The following is a 25851-nucleotide window of genomic DNA, read 5'->3' as shown; positions in this document are numbered from 1 at the left end:
CTGCCTGCAGTTTTAAAATCTAATATACTTTAAATATATATATATATAACAGCATTTATATTTGGCTTTTTTTATTCTGTCTGTGGCTAGCTCTTGGTTGAATGTATGTGGAAGGCCAGCATTTCTTGAAGTGTGGAATTGTCATACAATGAGAAATGCCAAATATTTTTCTCAAAATGAAAATGTTTGCAACATGGAGCATTAAGTAACATTTTCCTAATACCTACTGCATGTTTTCCTCCTGCCCCCTTCTTTAAGAGAATGTTTTGTTCTGCTACGGCAATGAATCTTAGATTATTTTACTTTCGAAACTGAAGCATTAAATGATAACTATTTTGCTTGCCCAATGTGAGTGGAAAGCTCTTGAGAATAAGTGTCTATCAAAAATAGTCCCAGTTTAGCATTATCCATTGTGGATGTGTTTTGCATCCCCTCTGTTATAGAAATTTATTCCAGTTGTGCTGTGCATGTCTTTAATTCATGATTTTTTCTATAGGTTGAATATCTTTTTATTTTATTTTATTTTAGGGGCCTTGGGGGTCTATTATGATGGAAAGATGGGGTATAAATATTTTACATATACTAGTAAATAAATACTGTGCTTGCTAAGGTAGTGGTGTAGGGAAGTACACGAAACTGGTTGGCTGGTTTGGTTTTAATAGGGAATGAATTCAAACTGACCTGGTCTGGTCTGGGTTTGGTTAGGTCCAGTTCAGTTTGACCCACAAGCCAGGCAGAACCAGTTCATGGACTGACTCAGGTATCCTTTTAAAGGGGAATCCTTGAGGATTCCCCTTTACAAGTAGAGGAGCCATCTCAATCTTTAATCTAAAGGCACAAGGCTGGAGTGGAGAAGGAAAGTAGCCTCCGTACCTTTACAGGAGGTGGCAGCAGAGGTGGAAGAGAAACACTGGAGGTGGCGAGGTGGTAACGGGGATTGCTCAAGCCCCCCAACAGCCTCCCAAATGATGGGGTGGCAGTGGCCCAGTTTGGGCCTCTGCGCAGTCCGGCTTGGACTGCGACCCAGTTCGGGCCTCAAGAATGCCCCTTTACAAGTGTACCCAAGCTGGTCCGCAAACTGGTTCTTAGAACTGAGGATGCCAATCCGGTTTGAACGCAGACCCCCCAAACCGGGGTGGTTCAATGTTGAGCCTGGCTTGAATTGAGCTGGCTTGCACATCCCTAAAGCGGTGAAACTTCTAGCTCAATTATAATCATACTTGACCTTTAATTGAATGTCTACATTAGTGTGAGAGCCAGTGTGGTGTGAGAGCCAATGTGATATAATGGATAGAGTGAATGACTTTGACCAAGGGAGATGCACGTTGAAATCCTGGACAGCCATGAAGCTTGCTGGGTGATCTTAGGCCAGCCCATATCTCTCAGTCTAACCTTTCTCACAGGATTGTAGTGAGGACAAAAGAAAGGGAGTAACATGTATGTCATCTGAACTCAATAGCACTTCTTGAGACTTGCAGACATTCAACTGCTTCCAGTGTCTCAAAAAGCGTGGGGGAAAGGGGCATTCACAAACTACGAGGACTCCTGAAAGCACTATTGTTCCTTATTGTAAATTGGCCATATATTCCGTCCCCCACGCACACACATTCCACCATCTTTGCCACCCTGACTCATCCCTACACAAAAAACACACTTAGACCTTAGTTTCTCAGTACTTTTTTTTTTAATTTGTGAGGCCAGTTAGGCATCTTTTAACTTCTTCTCAAATGTGAGAAAGAGACCTCCCTTCTGAGTCCCAAAAGGTTTCTGGGGCTGCATGGATAGTGACAGCTTCTAATTGAATTTCCCATAGGAATAGAAGTGGGGAAAGATTTTTAAAAAGCTCATGCCCCATCATTTCCACTTTCTCCATTTCTTAGTGACATAGACTACTATATGGAAATACAATCTTATCCAATGGGAGAAAACTGGCAACATAAGGAAGAGAGATATGTAAGTGATATTGTGGGCCTGCACAGCTTTTAGAAAGGAGGGGCTATAATATCAAAACCTTCAACTGCTAGGTAATACAATTGAATAGAACTAGCCTGACTTTTTACATTAGCAAAATGGAAGATAAATTTGGAAAGCACTCCAGGTAATGAATAATTTGTTTGGCTATATATGTTTTCTATTCCACAGGGTCAGGTCCTAAGAGATCCAATTCATATTGGAGACAGACAAAAATGCAGAAATATGCACTGTAGCTTTTCCCCTATTGTTTAAAAAACCTGATAAGATTTTTCACAGCTCTGTTCCTGGGTTTTCTAGAAGTCAAACTACACACTAGTTTAAGCAATATGAGTGTATATCTCCTGGGAAAGAGAAGATGTAAAAGATCCATTTTGGATGAGATGGAGATGCAAGTGAATAAGAGGTGCAGGCTATGTACATTCTCTATTCTCTCCATACTGTTGTAATGTCTGAAGCTGCTGCTCACCATCTGTTAGCCTTAAATCAATCAATCTATCTATCTATCTATCTATCTATCTATCTATCTATCTATCTATCTATCTATCTAATTCTCTAAGGCGTACCCGTGGCTAATTGTGGAGCCTATGAGAGCAGAAGCACCATGGGACAGCAGGGATTCCATATTCAGATGGTGGGGAGCCTGTGATACTGTGGTGAATGGGCAGTGGGGATTCCGTATGCAGATAGGGAGGAGGAGCCTATGATAGTTAAGGTCAATTAGAATGCAACTGTTACTGATCGGAAGATGTTCTTAATTGTAGAGGAGAGGAATCTATCTATCTATCTATCTATCTATCTATCTATCTATCTATCTATCTATCTATCTATATGAAAGGATAGTGGGCATGGGTATGTGAAGAGAGGGGTTGTGAGGGAGGAAAGAACCACTTCAGGAGAAGGAAGCTGCCGTTGTGTGAATTAGATGAGGAAACAAGATGAACAAGATCTGTTAACTCAGGAAGGGAGAGGGAGAGAGAGAGAGAGAGAGGGAATGAGAGAAAGGAGGGAGGGATGGGAAGAAAGACAGAGGGGAAGTATGAATGGAGATCTCTAAGGTGAGTGGGGCTGTGGCAGAGGGTGAGGGGAGCAATCAAGTACTAGCGCACAGATGCTCTGCATGAGTTAAGCTAGTTTCTATTTATTGCCAGTTTAATATCAGTTACAGTTGACTGGTTTAACCACAAAAGGTGATGATGAATGTACATTTAGTTTCAGCAGGGCATCTGAAATCTTTGTACAGATAAAGGAATTATGTCGTGAAATGGGAAGAAAACCTTATTGGGTCTTGGGAAGGTGTATTTTATTGGTTCTGCTTTGTACTCCTGGCTTTATTTATATATTAGTTATTTTTCTAAAATTTAAGTGAGTTGTATTAAATACTTTACTAAAAGTCTGTAGCCCAAAGTAGATGTATCTCTTTAATGAAAACTGTTTTATTAACCAAGGCTTCCCACCTCCCCAGAATAATCTAAGTAATGTCATGCTCATAGATTTAGATTAGTAGCATATTTCCTGACTCATTTTCCAAACATCCTGTTTTCATTTTTAAAAATATAATTTCCAGTAAAGGACAGTCGGTACAGTGTGCTCTCGTGAACATATCTTTCCTTGTCAGACTCTTCCTATTTACTTCTGTTTGGAATATGGCTGCCGTGTTGCTCTCAGAACGCAAAAGATGCAAAACAAGTTCACTTCAGATCAGGCCTTTGCCAATTCAAATTCCTTTGTTACTATGGCAGTTCATAGTTTGATATGTTGTTTATCCTTTCATTTTATGACCTACATTGACCAATTGCTGTTATTAATCTGAACACAAAAAATTATTGAATGCTGGAATATCTGATTAATAAAACAATAGCCTTGGTGTTAATTAAACCATTCCTATCAACAATTTCAGATGCTTCTGTAGCTGAATCCCTAAACGTTATCTTACTACAATTGATTGTAATGATCAGCCACCTCTCCCCTAAAGAGTGAAACAGAAGTGAACCCTGTCCTGACTGGCAGGCTGGTTAACTCCAGAGCTCAGCCAATTAGCACACCAGGTGGGTGGGACCTAGAAAGCTGTTGAAAGGAAGAGAAGGGTTCTTTGTTAGAAACTAGACTGGAGGTGAGAGAAGCATGGGCGGAAAGGCTTAGAGAGCAGCAGTGGAGTTTTGCTCCCTCATGGTCAAAAGCTAGCCTGAAGGTTTATCTCATGGAATGACCTCTGCAGCTCCATGAAAGACAAGAGGGCAGGAGGCTTGAATTATAATCCAGGATTTGGTGAGTTCAAGACAAGGAAGCCAGGACTTTGGCTTCTGGAAGGTTAGTCTAGAGAAAGTTTGTTTAGTCAGATTTGGCGTCAGCCTTTGTTTTCTTTTGTGTCCGCTTGATATATCCGTGGATACTTATGCACATATTTACATATTTCCTTCTTCCAGTTGTGTTTTCCTATGTTATGAGATGTTTTGTTTATGTCATGTTATGCTGACCTTGAGTTCTAAATGAATGAATTCATTCATATCCCTGATAGTGGTCTATTATTGTTTATCTGCAATGTAACTAAACTAAAATCACTAGCCTTTGCCCATCCAGCCAGGGCGTTGTAAAATACTTTGTATGTTTTAATTGTGCTTTTGTATTTTCATACATACCTGTTCCTTGCAACTGGGTAACCACGATTTTTATAGCATGCCAGCCCAACTTCATCTGGGATGCTTTTTGAAGTATTCTTGTATATTTTTACCTGTAACTAAAAGCTGGGAAGGCCTCAGACCGAAGCAGTGTGTGGCATTTGAATAAAACTGATTTTTTTTGTTTGTTTTTGTTTTCTTTTGCAAGCCTCCCGGAATGGGTTGGGGTTTTTTTACTGTTGAAAGGGGGAGCTAAAAGGGGGATTCCTCTGGTGCAAACATGCCTCAGTCGGTCAACAGCTATCAGTTTTCTCACCATGTGTAGGCTTGCATGTGGAAGGTTTTTTTGTACTTTTCAAATAGCAGAGAGTTTTCCATGGGATCCCTCCCCCCCAAGCTCAGTGGGGTCAAGCTCTGTTGATGAGTGAGTGGTGGCTGCAACCTATAGAACCTAAGAGGAATCATAAGAAAGTTTTAGGAGTAGCTTCCGGGCTGGTGAACTATATTGGAGGTGGTTCAAAGAACAACTTGCAGAACATGTTAGCAAGGAGTCAAAGGTACTTAAGAACCTCTCCAGTAGTGGAGAATTTGCTCCAGCAAGAACCCAAGTGGGATTTAGACTTCAGATAGCTGTGGGTAGGAATATTAAAGGGCAGAGCCCTGGTTTAGAGCAATACCTTCTGTTGCTCAAATGACTTCTAGGAATGCTGTCTGCCTATGACAAAGTGTTAGGTTTCAGGAGATACAGGGACTGTGGATGGGTTGATATGAAAGGACAGTCTTGAGATTTGGCTGTCACTTGATCTCCCCCAGTATTAATTTATTGTACTGTTGAATGTTTAATATTTTCCCCAAACCTTTAGACAGGGCTGTGTCATATAAGGAAATACATATATAAAATCAATCAACTTACTATTGCAAATTTGCCATGGCATTAGGGAAGTGTTGCCATACTCAGTCCTTAGGCTCTTTCGAAGTGTCCACTGGACATATGTGAAACCACAGTTTCTAAAACTATCAACTGCTAATACTAGAGGACAGGATTTTGAGCTAGTTATGTTCACATTTCTTCTCTGGACCAGGTGAATCACGCTTACAAGCAACGCAAATGTCATTTAGCATTGCTGCTTCATAGCAACATCATCGCTTTTCTGTTGATTCTTTCTCTTCTTTGTTCCTAAAACCCACTTTTTGCAAGCAGCTGCAAGCCTTACATGACCCCTACCCAGTTATTTGTTCTATCAAATCAATCACATATCTGAATTATATATGCCCCATATTATATTACATAATATGTTCTGTGTTTACAATAATGGAGGATCAAGACAAAGGAGACATTAAATAATGCCATATTATTATACTGTAGGAGAAAGAGAAGATTTTAGGGTCAACTGTGTGCTCCCCTCCAAATCCGCTGTAATTTCAGAGCCTTTAAATACATCTGCCTTCCCCTATATAAGCACATCTCCAAATCTAAGAGAGCAATATTTCTATTTCTTTAAGCATAAATGATGTATTCTTTGGAAATTGATGGATGAAGTGGATAGTACAATGAAAACCAAATTCTGGGGAGTGTGATGGGGTCGTAGCCCTGCTGTTATTTTGCCATTGCTTATGATAAGGAGGAAGGAGTTAACTCTGCAAAGAAGTTATGAGCTGATGTTTTTCTGCAGTCCCCCTCCCTCAGTGAATGACAACCTTCACATTTATTTATTGCCTGTGTAACAAACTGTCTAGGGAATATTCTCTAAATGAAAGCTTGTATGCTCAATCATGATTTTGTATCTCTTGAAGATTGTAGATGATGTTTCCCTCTTTTTGGCTGTAAATTGCTTTCTTTTATTTATTAACCCGGGAAGCTGACCAATTGGTGGTTAACTAGTAACTTAAAATCATGTGTCCCTTTAATAATTTAAAATGCTTCATGGTTAATGCATTTATGGATTCAGAGATGGTTCAGGCTGTGTGAATGTTACAAAATTTGCACTTAGTCATTTAGCTTTCAAGGGCAAATTCAACCTCTCTGCTTGCTAATTCTAATTTTCCAAGGGTTATAAGACTTTAATTTGATTCTTTATCCACTATGCATAAAACAATCACTGGAATTTGCATAGTAAATTATTGGATAATCATTTTTATGCCCACTACCTGCTTGTTGGGATGCACATTACTTTTTAAGAGATACCCTAGATAAGTCCAAGATGTAAAAAATTTGCTACAAAACAGATGGCACAGAGTCTTAATAGAGAGAAAGTATGCATCTTATAAATGGAGAAAAGAAGCTCTATTACTGCTGTACAGATGTAGATTGATGAGTATCTCTGTAAAATGTGTTCACATTTTGTACAAGCCTTGCATAACTATATTCATCTGTCCACTTTCAAAGAAGCCTTTGCATGGATTATAGATTTGATTTGCACCCTGATCCAGTTAGGGTGATTCAAATGCATAAACAGGCTTCCACATTCATATCTCCACTTAGATTGGAAGCTATGTGTGCAAATGGAATGCTACATTTGTTATTCCTAGCCACATTCCAGCTCTGGGTGTATATGTTACCGGTTAATGACTGCACACACCTTCTCCACCAATAAATTTATGATTCAGGTTTGCTCTGAAGTGTGGTAGTTACGACTACCCATCATTGTGCCTATGCTTTGGCTTAATGTTAGGAATTTAACTCAATGTACTGCAAACCTGCATACAGCCAAATTATACACTGAGGTACCACAAAAGCTGGCTGTGGATAGGATACACCTGAGTACTCAGAAAGGCACTATAGTGTACAGACACATTTCGTATAAGCGAAGCTGAGTTTTATTAAAGTGAAAAGCAGTGGTTAGCACTTCAGCAGATTTGCTGGCAGTGCTCTTTCCTTAGGGGGCTAATGTCCTGAGAATGGCATAGCATTGCCCCTAATACACATTTACACGTCAGTGCTGAGGGACAGGGCATACTATTGTTGCAGGCCCTAAGAAATGGGAGCAAGAGAGAGGGAGAGAAAAAGTGAAACAGTTCAGTAGCCACCTGTCTTGCAGCTTTGCCTTGTGCTGGAGCAATCAATGAGAAGGGAGATTCACTTGGTGAGGGGAAATTCCAGGCAGCTAGATTCTGGGCTTCCAAGGGAATTGAGGGGCCCAAACATAATGGTTTAAAAAAACCATTCCAACTAAGAGATTCTCAGTCTTGGAAATCTCTAGGACTCATCCCCAAAATATGCTCTCTCTCTCTCTCTCATTCTTTTTTTTTAAAATTAATGTCTTTTGACATTTTGTATTTTACCACACCTTTCCCAGTTCCCCACCCCACCCCCAAGCCCAGCCCTCCCTTTCCCCCCTCAGTACTGGTTGGGGGGAGAAGAGGAACGAAAGGAGAGAAGGAAAGAGAAAAAGGGAGAAAGAAAGCAGAAGGGGAGGGGGGAAGAGGCGAAGGGATACTCACCACTGCACTAACTGGTGTGGGTAGATCAGAGGGAATTCTATCCTAAGAATAGTTCAAGGAAGTTGTCCCAGATATTTGACAATTTTGTCCAATTTATTTAGCTCTTGGCTACCAGCAAACTCTGCCATGGCCACTGTTTATAACTGGATTTTAGACCCCAGTCAGATGGGATAAACCCAAACACTGCATGCAGATTCTTCAAGGCAAGGGAGGAGTCCAACACTAAGTTAATTCACATAATAACCTCCCTCCAGAAGCCTTGCACTATGGAACAGTCCCAGAACAGGTGTGCTAAATTGGCATGCGGATTACTGCATCTCCAACAATTAATATTTGATGACATTTTTAATCACTTAAGATGTAGAGGAGTCCAGTAGGCCCTGAAAATAATCTTCTGTTGGATTAGGCGCAAATTAAGATCCATTGAGCTGCATTTAACACTACCTTAGATGTCTTGCCATTGCACTTGTGACACTTTATCTGTAAGTTCCAGGTTCCATTTGTCCCTAAGTAGCTCTAATCCCCATGCACACGGGCATATAGGTATTTATTTAGTTTTGGGAGAGAGGACGTCTCAATGGCCTGCACTAATATAACTGGAGTTGCTGGGGCCACTAAGGCGTCCGGACCAAATTGAGCAGATATGCTATGTTTCAGTCGCATATACTGCCAGGCACTCACTGGTGGTAGATGGAACTCCTCTTGCAAGAGTGCAAAGGGTTTGTAGTTGTCATCTTCATTTATCAGCTGTGATAAATGGCCGATACCCTTTTCTACCCAATGTGTTCCGTAAGATAGGCTGTTTGCCTATCAACATGTGCAGGTTTCCCCCAATTGTCATATCCGCGTGGGCATAGGGATCAAAGTTTAGTTGTCTTGCCAGTTCCTTCCAGGCATGTCGGGCTGCTAGTATTGTAGGGGATTGGTAATGGGGGTGCTTAAGGTATCTAGAGCCCAGTGCTTCCCAGCCCTCTAAGAGTTTCAGTTCCGCTAGCTCCACCTGAGCCCATCCTGATCTTTCCCCTTCCATGCTAGTTCGCCAATGTTTAGCTTGTGCTGTGCAATAAGAAACATGTTATGATCCAATCTAAGATTCACTAGGTTGAAGCCCCCTTTATCTGCCGCTAGCTAGAGTTTATTATAGGCAATCCGAGACCTGTTATTTCCCCAGAGAAACCTCCTCACCACTCTGTCGATTTCTCTGAAGTATCTTTGAGGGATAAGCAGTGGAAGCCCTCTTAAAGTATAAATATATCTGGGCATAACATTAATCTTTATAACATTTATCTTGCCCCACAAACTCAGCGGAAGGTCAGCCCAGCGGAGGAAATCATTCGTAATCTGTGTAAGTATTTTATCTAAATTAGTCTTGACTACCCCATTAGGTTGTTTAGTAATCAAAATTCCTAGATATTTTAGGGAGTCTGTTTTCCATGTAAAGAGCCAGGGCATTTCCCTATTAGAGAGAGGTAATTTCCTTATGGACATAGCTTCGGATTTGCGCCAGTTAATGTTGTATAGGTTCCCAAGTTGGTGTAGTAATTCCATAAGTTTAGCGATGGATTCCTGTGGTTTAGCCAGAAACAGGAGGGTATCATCTGCATATAGCACAATTTTATGTTCTTGTCCGTCTACCTTGATCCCCTTAACACCTACGTCCTGCCTCACTGTGCAGGCTAGGGGTTCGAGGGCCAAGTCAAAGAGCAGTGGAGATAAGGGACAGCCCTGTCTAACCCCACACTTTAGAGAAATGGGCCTTGGCCATTGGTATTAATCCTAGCTGTAGGCATTTTATTAATAGTGCATACCCAGTTTAGGAAGTTGGTTGGAAACCTGAATTTCTCAAGGGTTGTCATGAGGAAATACCTTTGTACTTTGTCAAAGGCCTTCTCTGCATCAAGGGACAGCAGGAAGGCCTGTTTGTTCCTCCGGGACATGATGTGAATAAGATTGTGCACCAAACATATGTTGTCTGCCCCTTGCCCCTATACCACTTAGGTATAAAGCCAACCTGTCCTGGGTGTACATAGTGGGTATACAGCTACTGAGACAGGTTGCCAAATTGCGGCAAAGATTTTTGACATCTACATTCAGTAATGATATTGGTCTGTAGTTTTCACATTGATACGGATCCCTTTGTGGTTTTGGTATGAGAGACACATTTGCCTCATACATCATCTTCTGCAATTTGTGTGTATTCAGTAGCCACCTCTGCCAACAGCGGGGCTAGATTATCAGAGAATGTTTTGTAGCAATCAGACGGTTACCCATCCTTGCCTGGGGCCTTTCCAGGTTTAATTTTTTTAATTGCTTCCTGGATTTCAACTAAGGATATGGGTGCAGCAAGGAGTGCAGATTGCGAATCAGTAAGGGTCGGCATCTGGATTTTATCCAGGAATTGCTGGACCTCCTCACTGCCATGAGAGGGGACATGGTTATATAGTGCTGAATAAAAATTTTCAAACGCCCTATTAATCACCTTGTTGTCCATGTGTAAGTGCCCTTTACTGTCATTGATGCCTATTATATGGGAGCGGTTTTGTATTTGTTTGATCCTATGGGCCAGAAGCTTGCTTGCTTTTTCTCCTGATTCCTAGTATGTTTGCCTCGAGCAGGCTAGGAGGAAGTCAGCCTGTTTGGCATGTATCAGATTTACTTCATACTGCACTTCAGAAGGCTAGAGTAGGTACAAGGGGACAGATTGGCATAATATTCCAGCCAAGCCACTTTGAGTTTCTCTTCCGATTCCTTGTAGCTCTTGAGCTGCTCCTTTTTTTAATATGCGGCAAAGGCAATAATTCTGCCTTGTAAATATGCCTTGAGGCTATCCCAAAGGAGTGTAGTGCTAATTCCTGTATTCATATTACACTTCAAGCACTCTTTAATTTCAGACCCAATCATTGTAATGTATTTGGGGTCCTTTAACAGGGATCTATTTAGCCTCCATTGTTTCTGCTTCAGGTTTCCAATACCTGTCAACTGTATTTTTAATACTACTGGCACATGGTCCAAGATAATGAGTGGGCCAATTTCACATGTAATTACATGTTTGATCTTGTAAATCTCAACGACTTAAAAATGATGGCCCAAGGAGGAGCATCTACTGCTGGGTGTGACCCTAGGACTCTGTGCACCCTCTCAATCTCATGGTCATAGTCCCCAGGGAAGCTCAGAGCCTGCTGTAATGTGGTGGTCACTAATTTTATCATATTGCGTTCTCCTGTGCCTTCTTTCACCCCCACTAAACGCAAATTGTTCCTTTGGATACGGCCCTTCAGATCAGTTAGCTTTTCTCTAAGGATTGCTTATTATTATTTCTTGTTTACACAGTCAGACAGGTGTTATTGACTGGTTTGTTTTATCCAGACATCGAGTCCTTCCCAAGGACCTGGGATGGCTGAATTTTATCATCAATACTGTTGGTTATTATAGATATCGTCGCAAAATATAGGCTGTTCCCAGTAAAGCTGTTTTTTGTAATTGGCTGATGGTGATTTCTGTGGCCCCTATGGGGTTGAGGTGCTCTTCAAGGTCTTTTGGGACTGCACCCAGGGCGCCAATGACCACTGGGATGATTTTGGTCTTTTTCTGCCACAGCCTTTCAATTTCAATTTGTAGATCTTTGTATTTGGTGATTTTTTCTATTTCTTTTTCTTCTATTCTGCTATCCCCTGGTATTGCTATGTCGATTATTTTAACTTGTTTTTCTTTCTTCTCGACTACAGTTATATCTGGTGTATTATGTGGCAGATGTTTGTTTGTAGTTGGAAGTCCCATAATATTTTTACATCTTCATTTTCTTCAACTTTTTCAATTTTATGGTCCCACCAATTCTTGGCTACAGGTAGCTTGTATTTTTTGCAGATGTTCCAGTGTATCATTCCTGCTACCTTGTCATGCCTTTGTTTGTAGTCAGTCTGTGCGATCTTCTTACAACAGCTGATCAGGTGGTCCACTGTTTCATCTGCTTCTTTACAAAGGCGGCACTTGCTGTTTGTGGTGGATTTTTCGACTTTTGCTCTTACTGCATTTGTTCTTAGTGCCTGTTCTTGTGCAGCCAGTATTAAACCCTCTGTTTCTTTCTTCAAGTTGCCATTCTTAAGCCATTGCCAGGTCTTGGTGATGTCTGATTTTCCACTTATATTGTGCAAATATTGACCATGCAGGGGCTTATTTTTCCATTTTTCTGCTCGGTTCTTGACTTGTTCTTTCTTGTAGGCCTGCTTTGTTTCATTGGTGTTGAATAGTTTCTCGTTCTTGACCATTTGAAGTGCATCTTCTTCACTGTCCTTGATATATTCTTCAAGGCCTCTTTTCTCCTCCTCTACTGTTTGATGGACTTGCAGCATTCCTCTTCCACCTGAGCTGCGAGGGAGGTACAGCCTATCTACATCACTGCGGGGGTGCAGAGCATGATTGATGGTCATGATTTTCCTGGTCTTACGATCTAGCATCTCTAGCTCTGCCTGGGTCCAGTCTATTATTCCTGCAGTGTATCTGATAACAGGTATAGCCCAGGTATTTATGGCTTGTATGGTGTTCCCGCCATTGAGTTTGGACTTGAGGATTTTTCTAACTCTCCTGATGTATTCACTTCCAATTTTTCTTTTAACTTCAGTGTGTGCGATGTTATCAGCCTGGAGAATGCCCAAGTATTTGTAATGTCCTTTCTCTTCCAGGTTCTTGATCTTGCTTCCATTGGGCAGTTCTATTCCTTCTGTTTTTGTTATTTTTCCTCTGTTCATTATTAATGCAGCACACTTGTCTAGTCCAAACTCCATTGCTATATCGCTACTGAATATACGGACAGTGTTTAGCAGTGATTCGATTTCTGACTGGGACTTTCCATAAAATTTCAGATCGTCCATGTACAGCAGATGGTTGATTTTACTTGATGTTTTAGATGTTTGGTATCCGAGGCCTGTTTTGTTTAGTATTTGTGAAATTGGGGTCATGGCGATTACAAACAATAGAGGGGATAGTGAGCTTATTATTATTATTATTATTATTATTATTATTAATAATAATAATAATAATAATTCTATTTCTATACTGCCCTTCCAAAAATGGCTCAGGGCAGTTTACACAGAGAAATAACAAACAAATAAGATGGAACCCTGTCCCCAAAGGGCTCACAATCTAAAAAGAAACATAAGATAGACACCAGCAACAGTCACTGGAAGTACTGTGCTGGGGGTGGCTAGGGCCAGTTACTCTCCCCCTGTGAAATAAATAGAATCACCATGATAAAAGGTGCCTCTTTGCCAAGTTAGCAGGGGTTTCACAATTGGTCTGTTGTAAAGAAGTCTCTTTAGTGGAGGAACTGTCCTCTAGTGTTGAAATGTGCCCCTCCACTTCTTGTGCTCTGGATGTGAGCTGCTCCATAGAGGCCCGGACCTCACCTATCTCTGCCTTAATCATCTCCTGTCCCATTTTTAAGCTTTTGGTGTCACTCACCACTTCTTTAAGAAGAGAGCTTTGCTATCCACCTCATCCTTGGTTTCACTGTCTTTGATGCTGGGTCTCTTCTGGCAGTTTCTGTGTATGCTCAGGGGCAGTGACTATCAGAGTGGTGTTTCCTAGTCACAGTATTTCCTGTGATGTAATGGGAACAGGTGGGCATGGAAACATATATGGATCTCTAGATCTGGAACCATTAGTAGTACTCTCAGTTACTGACAGTGCTAGTTATACTGATGGAAATAGATACACATTCATCTAGATTCAGAACGGGCTGTTTTTTAATAGCCTTTTTTTGTGCAGGAGGAGGAGAGAATTAGTAGGAAAAGTATGGTTTTTTCCCCCAAAGCTTGGAAGTCCTAACTTGGGATGTTTCTCCACCATCACAACCCCTCCCATCTTCTACCTACCTACCTTCCTTCCTTCCTTCCTTCCTTCCTTCCTTCCTTCCTTCCTTCCTTCCTTCCTTCCTTCCTCTTTTCCACATTTCCCCAGTATTACAAAGTCATAACAATGGGAGGAGAAAAGAAAATGGCACCAGAGAGGACACGAGAAAACCAAATGCACCCCTAAGATTCTAGCTCTTTGCAGTAAGCGTTTCTGAGCACACCTGAAGCTTCCATTGTGGACAGGAGCTTTGGAAATTGTCCTCTGTGAACTGAACATAGAAGATGATAGAAGATACCACTCTGGTGCACTTCCCTAAGCATGCACAGAAAGAGCCAGAATAGATCAAGCATCAATGTATGGTTATTGGAATGCAGTTTTTCCCTTTCAACAAGCAAACATGTGGTGATTTTCTTTATTTAGCATAGGGAGAGCAACTGGCTCTATCCATCCCCAGCACGGCAACCCTCTAATGGCTGTTACTGGTGTCTATCTTATGTTTCTTCTTTAGATTGTGAGCCTTTTAGGGACAGGGAGCCATTTTATTTATTTATCTATGTTCACTGCTTTGGGAACTTCTATTGAAAGGCGGTGTGTGTGTGTGTGTATTCAGATTGTTGTTTTTCCTCTTGCCAAATTACTGATTTGCTAGGTGGAAAAAAAAAAAGACCTATACTTCTGAGAGTCAGGAATGCAGTCTCTGAACACATTCGGAAGTCTTCACTGCAGAATTAACTATGACTCCTTGACTTAACTATGAGAACTATGGATTTTTGGTTTTATCCATGAAGCTCCCTACTATTCAGATGGTAAGTGCAAGGAAGTGAACTGTGTCTAGGAAAAATCTAGCAGTGAGAGTCACATTGACTTTTGTGAGGAAAGAGGGTGATTCTATCAAGTTCTCTCCTATTAGGATCCTGTTAGGATAAACCGCCCTGAGCCATTTAACTGCCCTGAGCAATTTTGGAGGTGGTATATTACATAAATAAATAAATAAATAAATAGCCATCAAGTTAGCTATGGGCCAGTTTGGATGATACATCCAACCAGTTCTACAACTTACAAATATTGATATACACTTTTTAACAAAAGTTCTCAATGTGGTTTACATAGAAAAATAAATAATGAATAAGATGGTTACATGTCCCAAAAGGGCTCACAATTTCAAAAGAAACTCAAGGGAGAAATAGCCATTGCAGTGATGCTGTGCTGGGGTTGGAGTTTATTTATTTATTTACTTATTCAATTTCTATACCGCCCTTCCAAAAATGGCTCAGGGCAGTTTACACAGAGAAATAATAAAGTTGAGTAGGAACAGTTGTTCTGCCCCTGCTAATTAGAACATAATCACCACTTTTAAACACTGGCACCATATAGCTATAATTCCTAGAGAGAAGCACTAGAAAAATTGATAAATTTCCTCAAAACAATCTTTCCAATACCTACTAACTTGTCCAATGGGAATTCTGTTGAGTAATTTAGTCAAGATGTCAACCAGTTGGAAAATGCTGACCCTGAGGTAGGAGGTCATGACATAGACTCCCTGGAATAATCTTGTGGTTTCACATCTGTTCCTTTTAAAACTGGTACACTTTCACTATTGTGAAAATGTGGGTAGGGTTGATGATTTGATTGGCCGGATGCTTTGACCAAATCACAGCTCAAGCTTAACGTTTCACGAAAAGGGATAATGAAAAGACCGATGGGAATAATGTTATCAGTATATTATAAACAATTATTTAATATTGGAAAACAAAGTATAACATTGATATCGATATGTATAACTGTTTCTCTTTATTATAAGATATATTATTGTGCTCTTTTTCTCTTTCATGGTTATTGTGTATTTTTATATTGAATTTGTTTTAAAAATATTTTTGAAAATGTGAAGAATTGTGTATTTATCAATTTCAATATATTAAGGCTATGCATACTACTGTGTGGGCAGGCAGGTGTGAGAGAAGGTAGGGTCAAACTCATCTTCCTTCCAGACGATCAAGAGTATTCTGCTGGGAGCACAGCTCATGCTCCCAGATGACCCACACTGCTCCAAGCGGTGCGATCTCTGGAGGCTTAGATGATGCTTTCTGGCCACTGAGTATCCCACAGTGCACCACACAATACCTCGGGGGATAACCCCTATGCGTCAGGATACCCCCATGAGCTGGGCTGCAAGCGGTCTGACTGAACACACACACAACCCCAGCACCAGGGCTAAGGGTGTGCTGGTGCCCTTAACCTTGGCTAAAAGCCCGGGTAAAAAGTAGGGGCAGGCAGGCAGCGCCAGTATCCGGGCGGATCCCGGCACTGTATGTGAGCAGCCTAGGAGAGGAGAACTGGTCTTGTGGTAGCAAGCATGAATTGTCCCCTTTGCTAAGCAGGGGACAATTAGGCTTTGCTTAGCCCACTCTCCCCGCAGACGAGCAGGCATTCTGCTCCAGGCGACTGCAGCAGCCGCCCGCACAACTGCTAGCTTTGTCATAGAGCCGGTGAGGGCTGGGAGGATTGGGGGCTGCGCAGCCCCTGGAAGCTCCTGGCCCCTTATTCTCCCAGTTGCCGCAGCGCGGAGCCATGCTGTGGCAACTCACGATTGCAAAAACCGGGTTTGCGGAGCACTCACTCCGCAAACTGGTTTAAGCACTGGGCTATTTAAGAACCACAGGGCTTGCAGCCGAGCCCGTTGGTTCTCACGATGGTAGAAAATTGGGCTAGTGGAGGCCAATTTTCTACCATTGTGTGAATAGCCTCTATATGTGTGAGCTATTTTCCTCAGAGGATGGGGCTGCTCTGTGAAGACCACCTGCTTGCTTGTATGCAGAAGGTTCCAAGTTTCCTCCCTCGCATCTCCAAGATAGGGCTGAGAGAAACTCCTGCCTGCAACTTTGGAGAAGCTGCTATTAATGCTATTAATTGTGATTATTTGTTCGTCTGGTCTGTGACTGCAATAAACTTACTACTAGTACTTGGAGAAGCTCCTGTGAGTCTGTGTAGACAATACTGAGCTAGATGGACCAATGGTCTGACTCTATATAAGGCAGCTTCTTATTTTCCTAACCCAAGCTGGGCCTTGGCCTGGTTTAAGCTGTTCATGTGAATAGGTTTATTATATTGAAAAATAAACAGAGTATTACCTGCTGAATAAATGCCAGTCATATGCATTTATGACATCATTACCTGCAACACAGAATTTTAGGAGTTCATCTTAATCCTGAATGTATGCATCACAATAATAATAACATGTTCCAACATTAAATAAATGACTTTCTCGAGATCAAATGCAACCTGATATATTCTCTTACTGTAGTGTGTGTGCAGGGGCGTAGCAAGGTGGAGTGGGCCCAGAGACAAGATTTTAAAATGGGTCCCTCCCTCACTAAAACTCAGCTCATAAAGTAAAGAAATCTTAAATGAGGCTGAATTGTGATAACAAAAGGCATAGTAAAATCTATCTATCTGTCTGTCTGTCTGTCTGTCTGTCTGTCTATCCTATGTGCCACAATCGAATATCATCCTAAATTATTTTTTTAAAGGTTTTGTAAATTGTGGACGATGCAAGTCATTTAATGGTACTAGAGAAAGACATGCTGTTCTGGTAGCTCCAGGTCTTAAAACTCACATCAATTTTGGAGGATGAATACAACTGAAGGAAGCCTGGGTGGGTGTGTGGCTGAGGGAGTCATGTGACTTGCCTCTGGGGGGCCCCCAAGGCAGTGGACCCCCAGACAACTGTCTCCCCTTGCCCTATTATAGTTACGCCCCTGTGTGTGTGTGTGTGTGTGTGTGTGTGTGTGTGTGTGTGTGTTCAACAAGAATAGCTATAGTTATAAACTAGTGTGATAATGCTTGCCCATGACTTGATAAACATTTCTTTCTTTTCTTTTTCTGCCAGAATAACCAGTGCACAGGTGAGTTTCTATTCAGTTCGGTGGGAAAACCTTGGCTGGCAAGATAAGGCTTGCCAGCTTATAATGTCTGCCCCAATCTATGTTTAGTTTAGTTTAGTTTTTTGCCTAAAAATAACTGAAGCAGAAATAGAATGCATTTTCATTCAAACTTTTGAATCTGTTTTTCTTAATACCATGTTTTTAGAAATTAAAATATAGGCATAAAATTTGCAATAATTTCATTATATGTGCCTATGTCTTGTAAGCAGTAGGTGCAAGGCATAATATTTAGAAAGTGTTTTGAAGTGGGTGGAGGGGGAAGCACTTGAAAATCTCCAGGCATCCCATCTGTGTTTAAAGGAACAGTAATAACAAAACTTTAAATTAGCATAAGAGATTTAAGGCATTTTAGGAAAACATTGATTAAATCTGCCAGTGAAATGAATGTGCTTGGTGAGTGACCTAATTAGTGTATACTTGGTTCTTTTTCACTGCACTGCTTACCACTAATTGCTGTTCTGCTGGTCTTCTCCTGACAAGCAGGAAAAACAAGGATGAGGGATTTGTTGCAAAAATAGTGACATTCCGTTTTAAGTCATTTGAACCTGCTGCCAAGTTAATTATGGAATTGAGAATCTCAGCCCAGGAGGCCCCCCAGCCATTTAGGTTATGGGAAGTGTAGTTGCTTAGCATCTGACTGTGTTCAGATCACAATTAGTGCAGCACACGTAAAATTGTCCTTCCTGTGGCTTTAAGTGGGGGTTTTCTCTCTCCTCTCCACCCCCACTCACAAGTATAGATTCACAGTTGCTGTTGCTTGGCTTAATAATTTAGCTGTAATCACATCAACACAAAGGAGAAGTGGTCATTTTTGGTCTTTCAGAAGGTGGTTCCTACTTAGCAATTACAGTAGGTATTAGTTTAAATACGCATGTTGTATATTCCACATTCCATCTCACTTCCAAGGTATGCGAGATAGCGGACATCAAAATTAGAGCAATCATGATAGCCATGTTTGTGTGTGTGTGTTTGTTTATCTTTTAAGCCTCGTCGTGTATTGCACTTGAATGGTGGGGTATACATGTATTAACTATTAACTAAATGTATGAAATGTATGAAAAACAAGAGTAGAGAAAAACTATAGTTTTGCAGAACCCTGGGTGCAATAAATCATGAACTAGATAAGCCAAAGACAAGTTGACACTGGAATGTTACTAGAGAAGGAGCCAGATGGTTCTCCTGAGGCAGAGAGTTTCACAACTTGGCCATTGCTATAGGGAGGGCAATTTTTCATGTCTCTGCAGCCACCCCTCTGATGGTGAAGGGATATGGAGCAGGGCTTCCCCAGTCTTTAGAAAGGTATTGGGTATATATGTGTGTGTGATACATTTCAGAATTCAAAGAGCCAGTGTAGGGCTTGAATTGGGGAAAAAACTTCATTCAGGTCACACCTCTGCCACAGAGTAATTGTGTGGGCTTGTATGAGTCACTCTCTGCCTTAGTCCACTGTCAGTCAGATGAGAACAATAGTGATTGAATTGACAGGGTTGTTGTGGGGGGGACGGGACTGTGAAGATCTTGAAGCACTCTGCAAATAGTAGCATGTCTCCTGACATGCTTCCAAGAAACTATCCCTGGATGCATTCATTCAGGTATGGTGTTTGACCCCAGATATACTGTACTGTAAACATACGAATTGGGATCAGTCTTGCTTTTCTGCTCTGTCATGCAATATGTTTTGATACATGACTCAATTCAATTCCCATTTCTTTCTCCCCAGTAACATATGTGGATCTTCCATTTACCATACAGACAAAGATACCATGCAGACAAAGTTGACTAAGACTGGCAACTTAGGTAAAAAGCAAAAATAAGATAGCAATCCTATGCAAATTGACGACGTTTGGGATGATGGTTCATCATTGGAGTCAAGAGTTCAGTCAGGTTAGATTTCTTTCTGAGTACATGTGCACAGGAGTGGACTACATGACTCACAAACATGACTCACAAACATCTCACAAGCTATTGAGATATAGTATAAGATGCACTTGCAGAACAATCTTCTATATATTTAATTCTCTAAAGCATACTTGTGGCTAATCCCATGCATGGCAGCTCTCATGAGAGTTTGTGAGCAAAAGCACCTGATTGGGCAGTGGGGATTCCATATGCATATAGGGAGGTGGAGGCTGTGATGGTTAAGGGCAGTTGGAATGCAACTGTTACTGGTCGGAAGATGTTCTTGATTGTAGAGGAGAAAAATCTATCTATCTGTCTATATAAATACATGGATAGTGGTCTGCGAAGAGAGGGTTGTGAGGGAGGAAAGAGCTCCTTCAGGAGAAGAAGGCTGTTGTGTGAATTAGATGAGGAAACAAGGTGAAGAAGATCTGTTAACTAAGGGAAAGAGGGAGGGAGGAAGAGAGAGAAAGAGAGAGAATGGAGGGGAACACTGGGGAAGCGAGTGGAAGAGAGAGAAAAGGAGGGGAATAGAGAAAGAAGGAAGGGTGAGGGATGGGCCAAGCCTGTCAGCGGCCTGAGGGGAACGGGCAGCCATGGTGGCAGCAGCAAGGAAGGGCCCAGTCAGCTGCTGTTGCTGTTTGGGGCTACTGAGTCAACCACTGCTGCTGTTTGGGCCATTGGCGTAGGGAGGCAGGCAGGCTGGCAAGGGAAGGGCCTGGGCCTGTCAGCAGCCTGAGGAGAACAAGTGGCCATGGCAGTGAGGAAGGGCCCAGTCAACCGCTGCTGCTGTTTGGGGCTACTGAGTCAACCATTGCTGCTGTTTGGGCCATTGGTGGAGGGAGGCAGGCAAGGGATGGACTCAGGCCTGTCAGTGGCCTGAGGGGAACGAGTGGCCATGGCAGTGGCAGCAGCAAGGAAGGGTCCAGTCAACCACTGCTGCTCCTGTGGGGAGCAGCAGCAGCGGGGTTTGGGTGATGGTGGGGAGGTCTATGGGGATAGGGGGCTGCAGTGTGGCCAATGGCCACCAGCAATGCTGCAGCCGCAACCAAGAGGGGTGAGGGGGATGGAGTAAAGGGATGGAGGAGTGACCAAGAGTGGTGAGGGGGATGGAAGCAACCAGATGGAGGAGGAGCAGGAGTGCGGCTCAGGTGAGAGTGGAGAGATCACTGAGGTGAGGGGGCTGTGGCAGAGGGTGAGGGGAGCAATCAAGTACTAGAGTGCAGATGCTCTGCGTGGGTTAAGGTAGTAATAAATACTTCTCTTCCAAAAGAGAACTGCTATTGGTGGACATTCTGATTGATCAAGAATTATGTTTTTCTTGTTGTTCATGGTGTTGTGCTCCTCCTGAAAGGATAGTGTTCTGTCTGGACTTGCTCCTGGATTCAGCACTGCTCCTGAAAACCTATCTGACCTCTGTGATCAGGAGTACTTTTTATCCTGTTCAGCTGTGGTCATTCCTAAGAAGGGTGAGCTGGCTATTTTTCCCAAGTTGGACTACTGTTTTAGTATCACTTGCTTATTCCATTATGAAGTTAATAGTGTTACTTCAGAACAAGTAGTTTGGGGATTGTGGCCATAGTAATTCAAACCTCACAGCTTCTGTGCAGAACATTTTTGAGGACACTGCTGTGTATAACAAGTTCATTTCCTTGTAACATGCTGTGAGAAGACAAGAAAAGGAGGAATTTGGTGGAGAAAATAAAATGGTTAATTAAAACATACAGATAAAATGCTAATTGAATTCTTCTGTACTATTTGTGTAGCAGTGTTTGTAGGGCAGGCAGTCACCATGATTGTTTCACTGACATTACTAGGTTCATAATATATGAATGTGCTATATAATGTAGCTCTAAAATGAGTAAACAAATTCAAAGTGAGCAGATGCAGAACAACTGGTAAATACTAGATATGCCAATTCTGAATCTTTGATGGGTGCACAACTGTTGTTAGGCTCATCAATCATGCAGTGTTATCCACCATATCTTGCTTGTTTGCTTTCTTTCTATCTGGTCAACTTTGTCTCAAATGTTGGGAGGTGATTTGCTACTACTGTTCCCCATCCCAGCATTTGTTGTTTAGCTAGCACTTTTAATGAACATCATCCTTTGTAGTTTTTAAATTGTACTTGCCCTTGTGAACATTGATGCAACAGGTCACCATTATTCACGTTTTGCCTGCATGATATAGTTGCACTTGCCTCTAAGATGTTTAAGAAACTAGTGGCGCCTGTCACTAAAAGCTTTGCAAGAACTGAGCTGTTGGATTTGATTTCTTTCCGACTTAACTTAATGATAGTTTAGGTGTGTATGTTATATATGTATGACATTTATATTCTGCTCTTCCTCCAAGAAGCCCAGAGTGGGGTATATGGTTAGGTTTAAGTTAAATACACTTGCACATTGGAAGAATTAATCTGTGGTATTTCAGGCAAATAAAAAGGCCTGAACGTATTCCTTATAGTTAATACTTGGTTACGGAAGGGTCCTAAATATTTAACATAATCATGCATAGATGCAAGATCCTATTTAATTCAGTGTAATGTAATGCAATGGTTTGTCTCTTCTGCTTTTTTACATAAATTTATAATTTTCATTTGAAAAAAGAAATATGAAAGTATTTCAGGAAGCCTCTTGCTTTTTTATGCTGGTTGATCAAGAATATGGATCCTTGTGTCAGAACAAGAATAAGGATCCTTGTGTCATGATGAATGTGTGTGAGAAGACCGCTAGGGTCCTGGTTACAGCTCTAGGTCAATAGGAGAAGCAGGTATCTGCCACATCAGGATTTTCAAATTGATTTTTATTTATTTGTCACATATATAAAGTACTGCCCAATCTAATAGCTTTCAGCAGTTTACAACCAATGTTGGAAGGTATGCTTTTCATTGTTAGTTTTTAAGAACTTTGCCTTGGTTATTTTTTTCAAAAAACTATTCCTCCCCTCCCAAGAAACAGAAATTTCACATACATGATCAGATGTTGAATGTAGGATTTGGAGTGAAAATTACACAGAATGTCATTTATATGTTTTTAGTGAATGGAATTTGACTGGTGGTGCTTGTTTGAATTCTCTCCCTTCTCTCTCAATTCACACATGAGACATACAGATAATAATAAAAAAGCAGTACAGTAAATGCAGCAGCATATTTGTGGCTGCCTTAAGTATTAATGCATATTGACCTAGTAAATGGAGATGTCTGCTCAGGAGCTGTTAAGCTATCAGCATTCTAGTGCTAATATTATTATAGCTTTCAGGCAAGTTGGTGTCAGCTGTATGGATTGCAGCAGATTATGAGGAGGCGAAGGTGAAACTGTGGCCTTTCTCCAAAAGACACATTACATATATTTGAAAAATACGAGATGGGTATTAAGGGAATTAGATGTCCAAAATGTGTTTGAATGCAATGGGCTTTGGTTCTGTTGTTCTGTTACATCAGTGCCATGGCCACCAAAGTGAGGGTGGGGTTGCGGAGATGTATAATGTTCTGTAGCTGTTCAGAGGTGAATGAGAGGCTTGATTTTAATAACATCATCGTCGTCGTTGTCATCATCCAATTGTGGATTCTTTTGATATTTGTGTATCTGATAATTGATCATAAATGAAGTTCTTCTTCTTGTGGAATCATTTAGTAAACATGAAATATACCTCCTGGCTACACTGAACTGGGTGCTGGAGCATATTCTGATATCTCAAAGTAGCTATTGTTTGATTCATTGATCTTTGTGATGAAAGGAATATTCAACATGGTAACTGTTGGTGGTAGAAGGGGAAGTTAGAAAGTATTTGATATAATAGGAGGCTCTTTAAAGATATTAATGAAAACTTCTGTATCTTTTTTTTAAAGGTTATGGTTTTGTAGATTTTGACAGCCCAGCAGCAGCACAGAAAGCGGTAGCATCTCTTAAAGCAAATGGAGTACAGGCTCAGATGGCCAAGGTAAGACTGAGTAATGATTGCTTCTCAATTCTTTACCCCATCACATTGTGATACTCTCTGTTGTGAGAATTTGGAGGGATTCCTTTATTTTCTTGTTCTTTGCTAAATCATGATATCCTGGAATATTGTTTTATTGCTTGCATGGATTTGTCTTTTGGATCTACTGATTTGTTTGTCAGCTTTGCTCTGATTATGACGTCCGTATCCTAAATGGTGCGATGTGGCTGAGATGTGGTGTTCCATATATTGTCTCCCTGCCTCCCTCTTCTTACCTTTTCTCCTCAAGGAACTTTGTAATATTCATATCTGATATATAATTTGACACAAGAAAGTGCCTTAATGGTTGCAAGGGCTGAATTAAGGTGTATGTTTTGGTGCAGGGAGAAAAGAGATATTGAGTGTCTCTCTTTTGAGTACCACAAAGCTACCTGAGCACTGGTATCCTCATTTAACTATGACAGTGGGGAGGTGGGAGAGAACATGAAGAGAGAACTACCTGTTTTGTTGGTGGAACATTGGCTGCATTGAAAGTGTATAGGCTCAAAACTGCAAGACTTGCATCATTTGGCTGAATAGAGGGAAACTTGTGAGGAGTTACATGCTATGGATAGGGCATTTATGGAAGTGCCCTGAGTTACAGTAGGGTGGATCAGCTACAAAGCATACACAGTGTATACTTAGTGGTCTTTTCGCCATCAGTTGTTGCATACGATGCTTGATGGATGGCAGGATGACGTATGAGTGCACCTGTTTCACTCATTTGACTTAAAGTAAAATGTGCATTATACTTTTAGATAACTCGGAACTCACTTGTTCTAGTACAAAATAATTTGTTGAAATGAAATGAATTCAGAAGGATTCGAAGCTGTGCAGACATTTGGTTTGCCTGCATTGAGGTAGTTGTAGAGTCGATTGCTCATTTGTATCCTTTTCAACAACCCAGTTCTAGGATGAGTGACTGTGCAATAAGAAGAAGAAAAATCACCCTTAGTCTAATGAGCTTTGATGCATAAGTACTTTTTCCTGAGTCATATTGGTTTGATTATATATTCAATTTCTCTTCTACCTTTCTCCAAAAACCATACCTCTGTAAACAACACAGTACAAGGTTTTGGTCAGGTGCTTTACATGGGATTTAACTGCCTTCTTCTAAGGAATTTGTGTATAAACTGAACCCCTGAGTGAAATTGAAATGCAACCATAGATTACAGATACTGAAAATTTCAAATGACTCAAATTCATGCTGGCTGTTTGTGTGTGTGTGTGTGTGTGAGAGAGAGAGAGAGAGAGAGAGAGAGAGTGTGTATAACTGCAAATATAGGCAACTAATAATAGCTGAAGAATTAGGAGGAGACTTATTACATCACAGTTAGAAATATCTGTAAATAAGATAATGTAAACTCACTGTTGGTGTGATACAGCATGAATCTCTAGTTATTTCATGTCGTGTGTTCTAATAATGTTAGTAGAATTGCTTTTGGTGTACACTCCAAAATTGTGTCCAGGCATTGTGTGGTGAATTAATGAGCTGCACTGGAGCAGTTACACATCAGAATAGTTTCTGTGCAATGCTTTGGTTGCAGGAAAATGAACTGAGAGAGAGGTTGGACTTCAAAAACAATGTTTTTGAAGGTTTTATTGTAGGGTAGGGGTATAGCAGAATAAGAAAGTTGATTAAAGCAATATTACTACTAAAAATATGTTACATAGGAAGCTGCCATATACTGAGTCACACCATTGGTCTATGTAGCTCAGTATTGTCTTCACAGCCTGGCAGCGGCTTCTCCAAGGTTGCAGGCAGAAATCTCTCTCAGCCTTATCTTGGAGAAGCCAAAGAGGGAACTTGAAACCTTCTGCTCTTCCCAGAGCAGCTCCATCCCCTAAGGGGAATATCTCACAGTGTTTATACTTCTAATCTCCCATTCATATGCAACCAGGGTGGACCCTGCTTAGCTAAGGGGACTAGTCATTCTCACTACCTCAAGACCAGCTCTCCTCCTTTTAAAAAGACTAACCAGATAACTGCAAAGAGGAAATTTAGCGTAGTGTCCAAATTTATTTATTTGATTAATTAAAATAACTTCCAGGCTGGCTAGAGAATGGAGGCTTGAGAAAAACAGGTTTTTGGATTTAAGAAGAGAGCAGGGCTATGGAGACCCAGAAGGGTGCAGTGATGATCATACAACCTCGTC

General features: G+C 41.1%; 1 protein-coding gene across 12 annotated transcripts in view; it reads left to right on the top strand.

Annotated features, from left to right (window-relative positions):
- RBMS3 (RNA binding motif single stranded interacting protein 3) overlaps positions 1–25851 on the top strand; it is a 1053558-nt gene that overhangs the window by 682155 nt on the left and 345552 nt on the right. For all 12 annotated transcript variants that reach the window (XM_053260504.1, XM_053260503.1, XM_053260501.1 and 9 more), the window contains one exon: positions 23568–23659. In XM_053260504.1, the coding sequence (XP_053116479.1) occupies positions 23568–23659 (92 nt within the window). The remainder of the gene's footprint in view (positions 1–23567; positions 23660–25851) is intronic.

This window comes from Hemicordylus capensis, chromosome 6, assembly GCF_027244095.1.
Source record: "Hemicordylus capensis ecotype Gifberg chromosome 6, rHemCap1.1.pri, whole genome shotgun sequence".
Taxonomy (NCBI): Eukaryota; Metazoa; Chordata; class Lepidosauria; order Squamata; family Cordylidae; genus Hemicordylus; species Hemicordylus capensis.
This window is presented reverse-complemented; position numbering and strand designations above follow the sequence as displayed.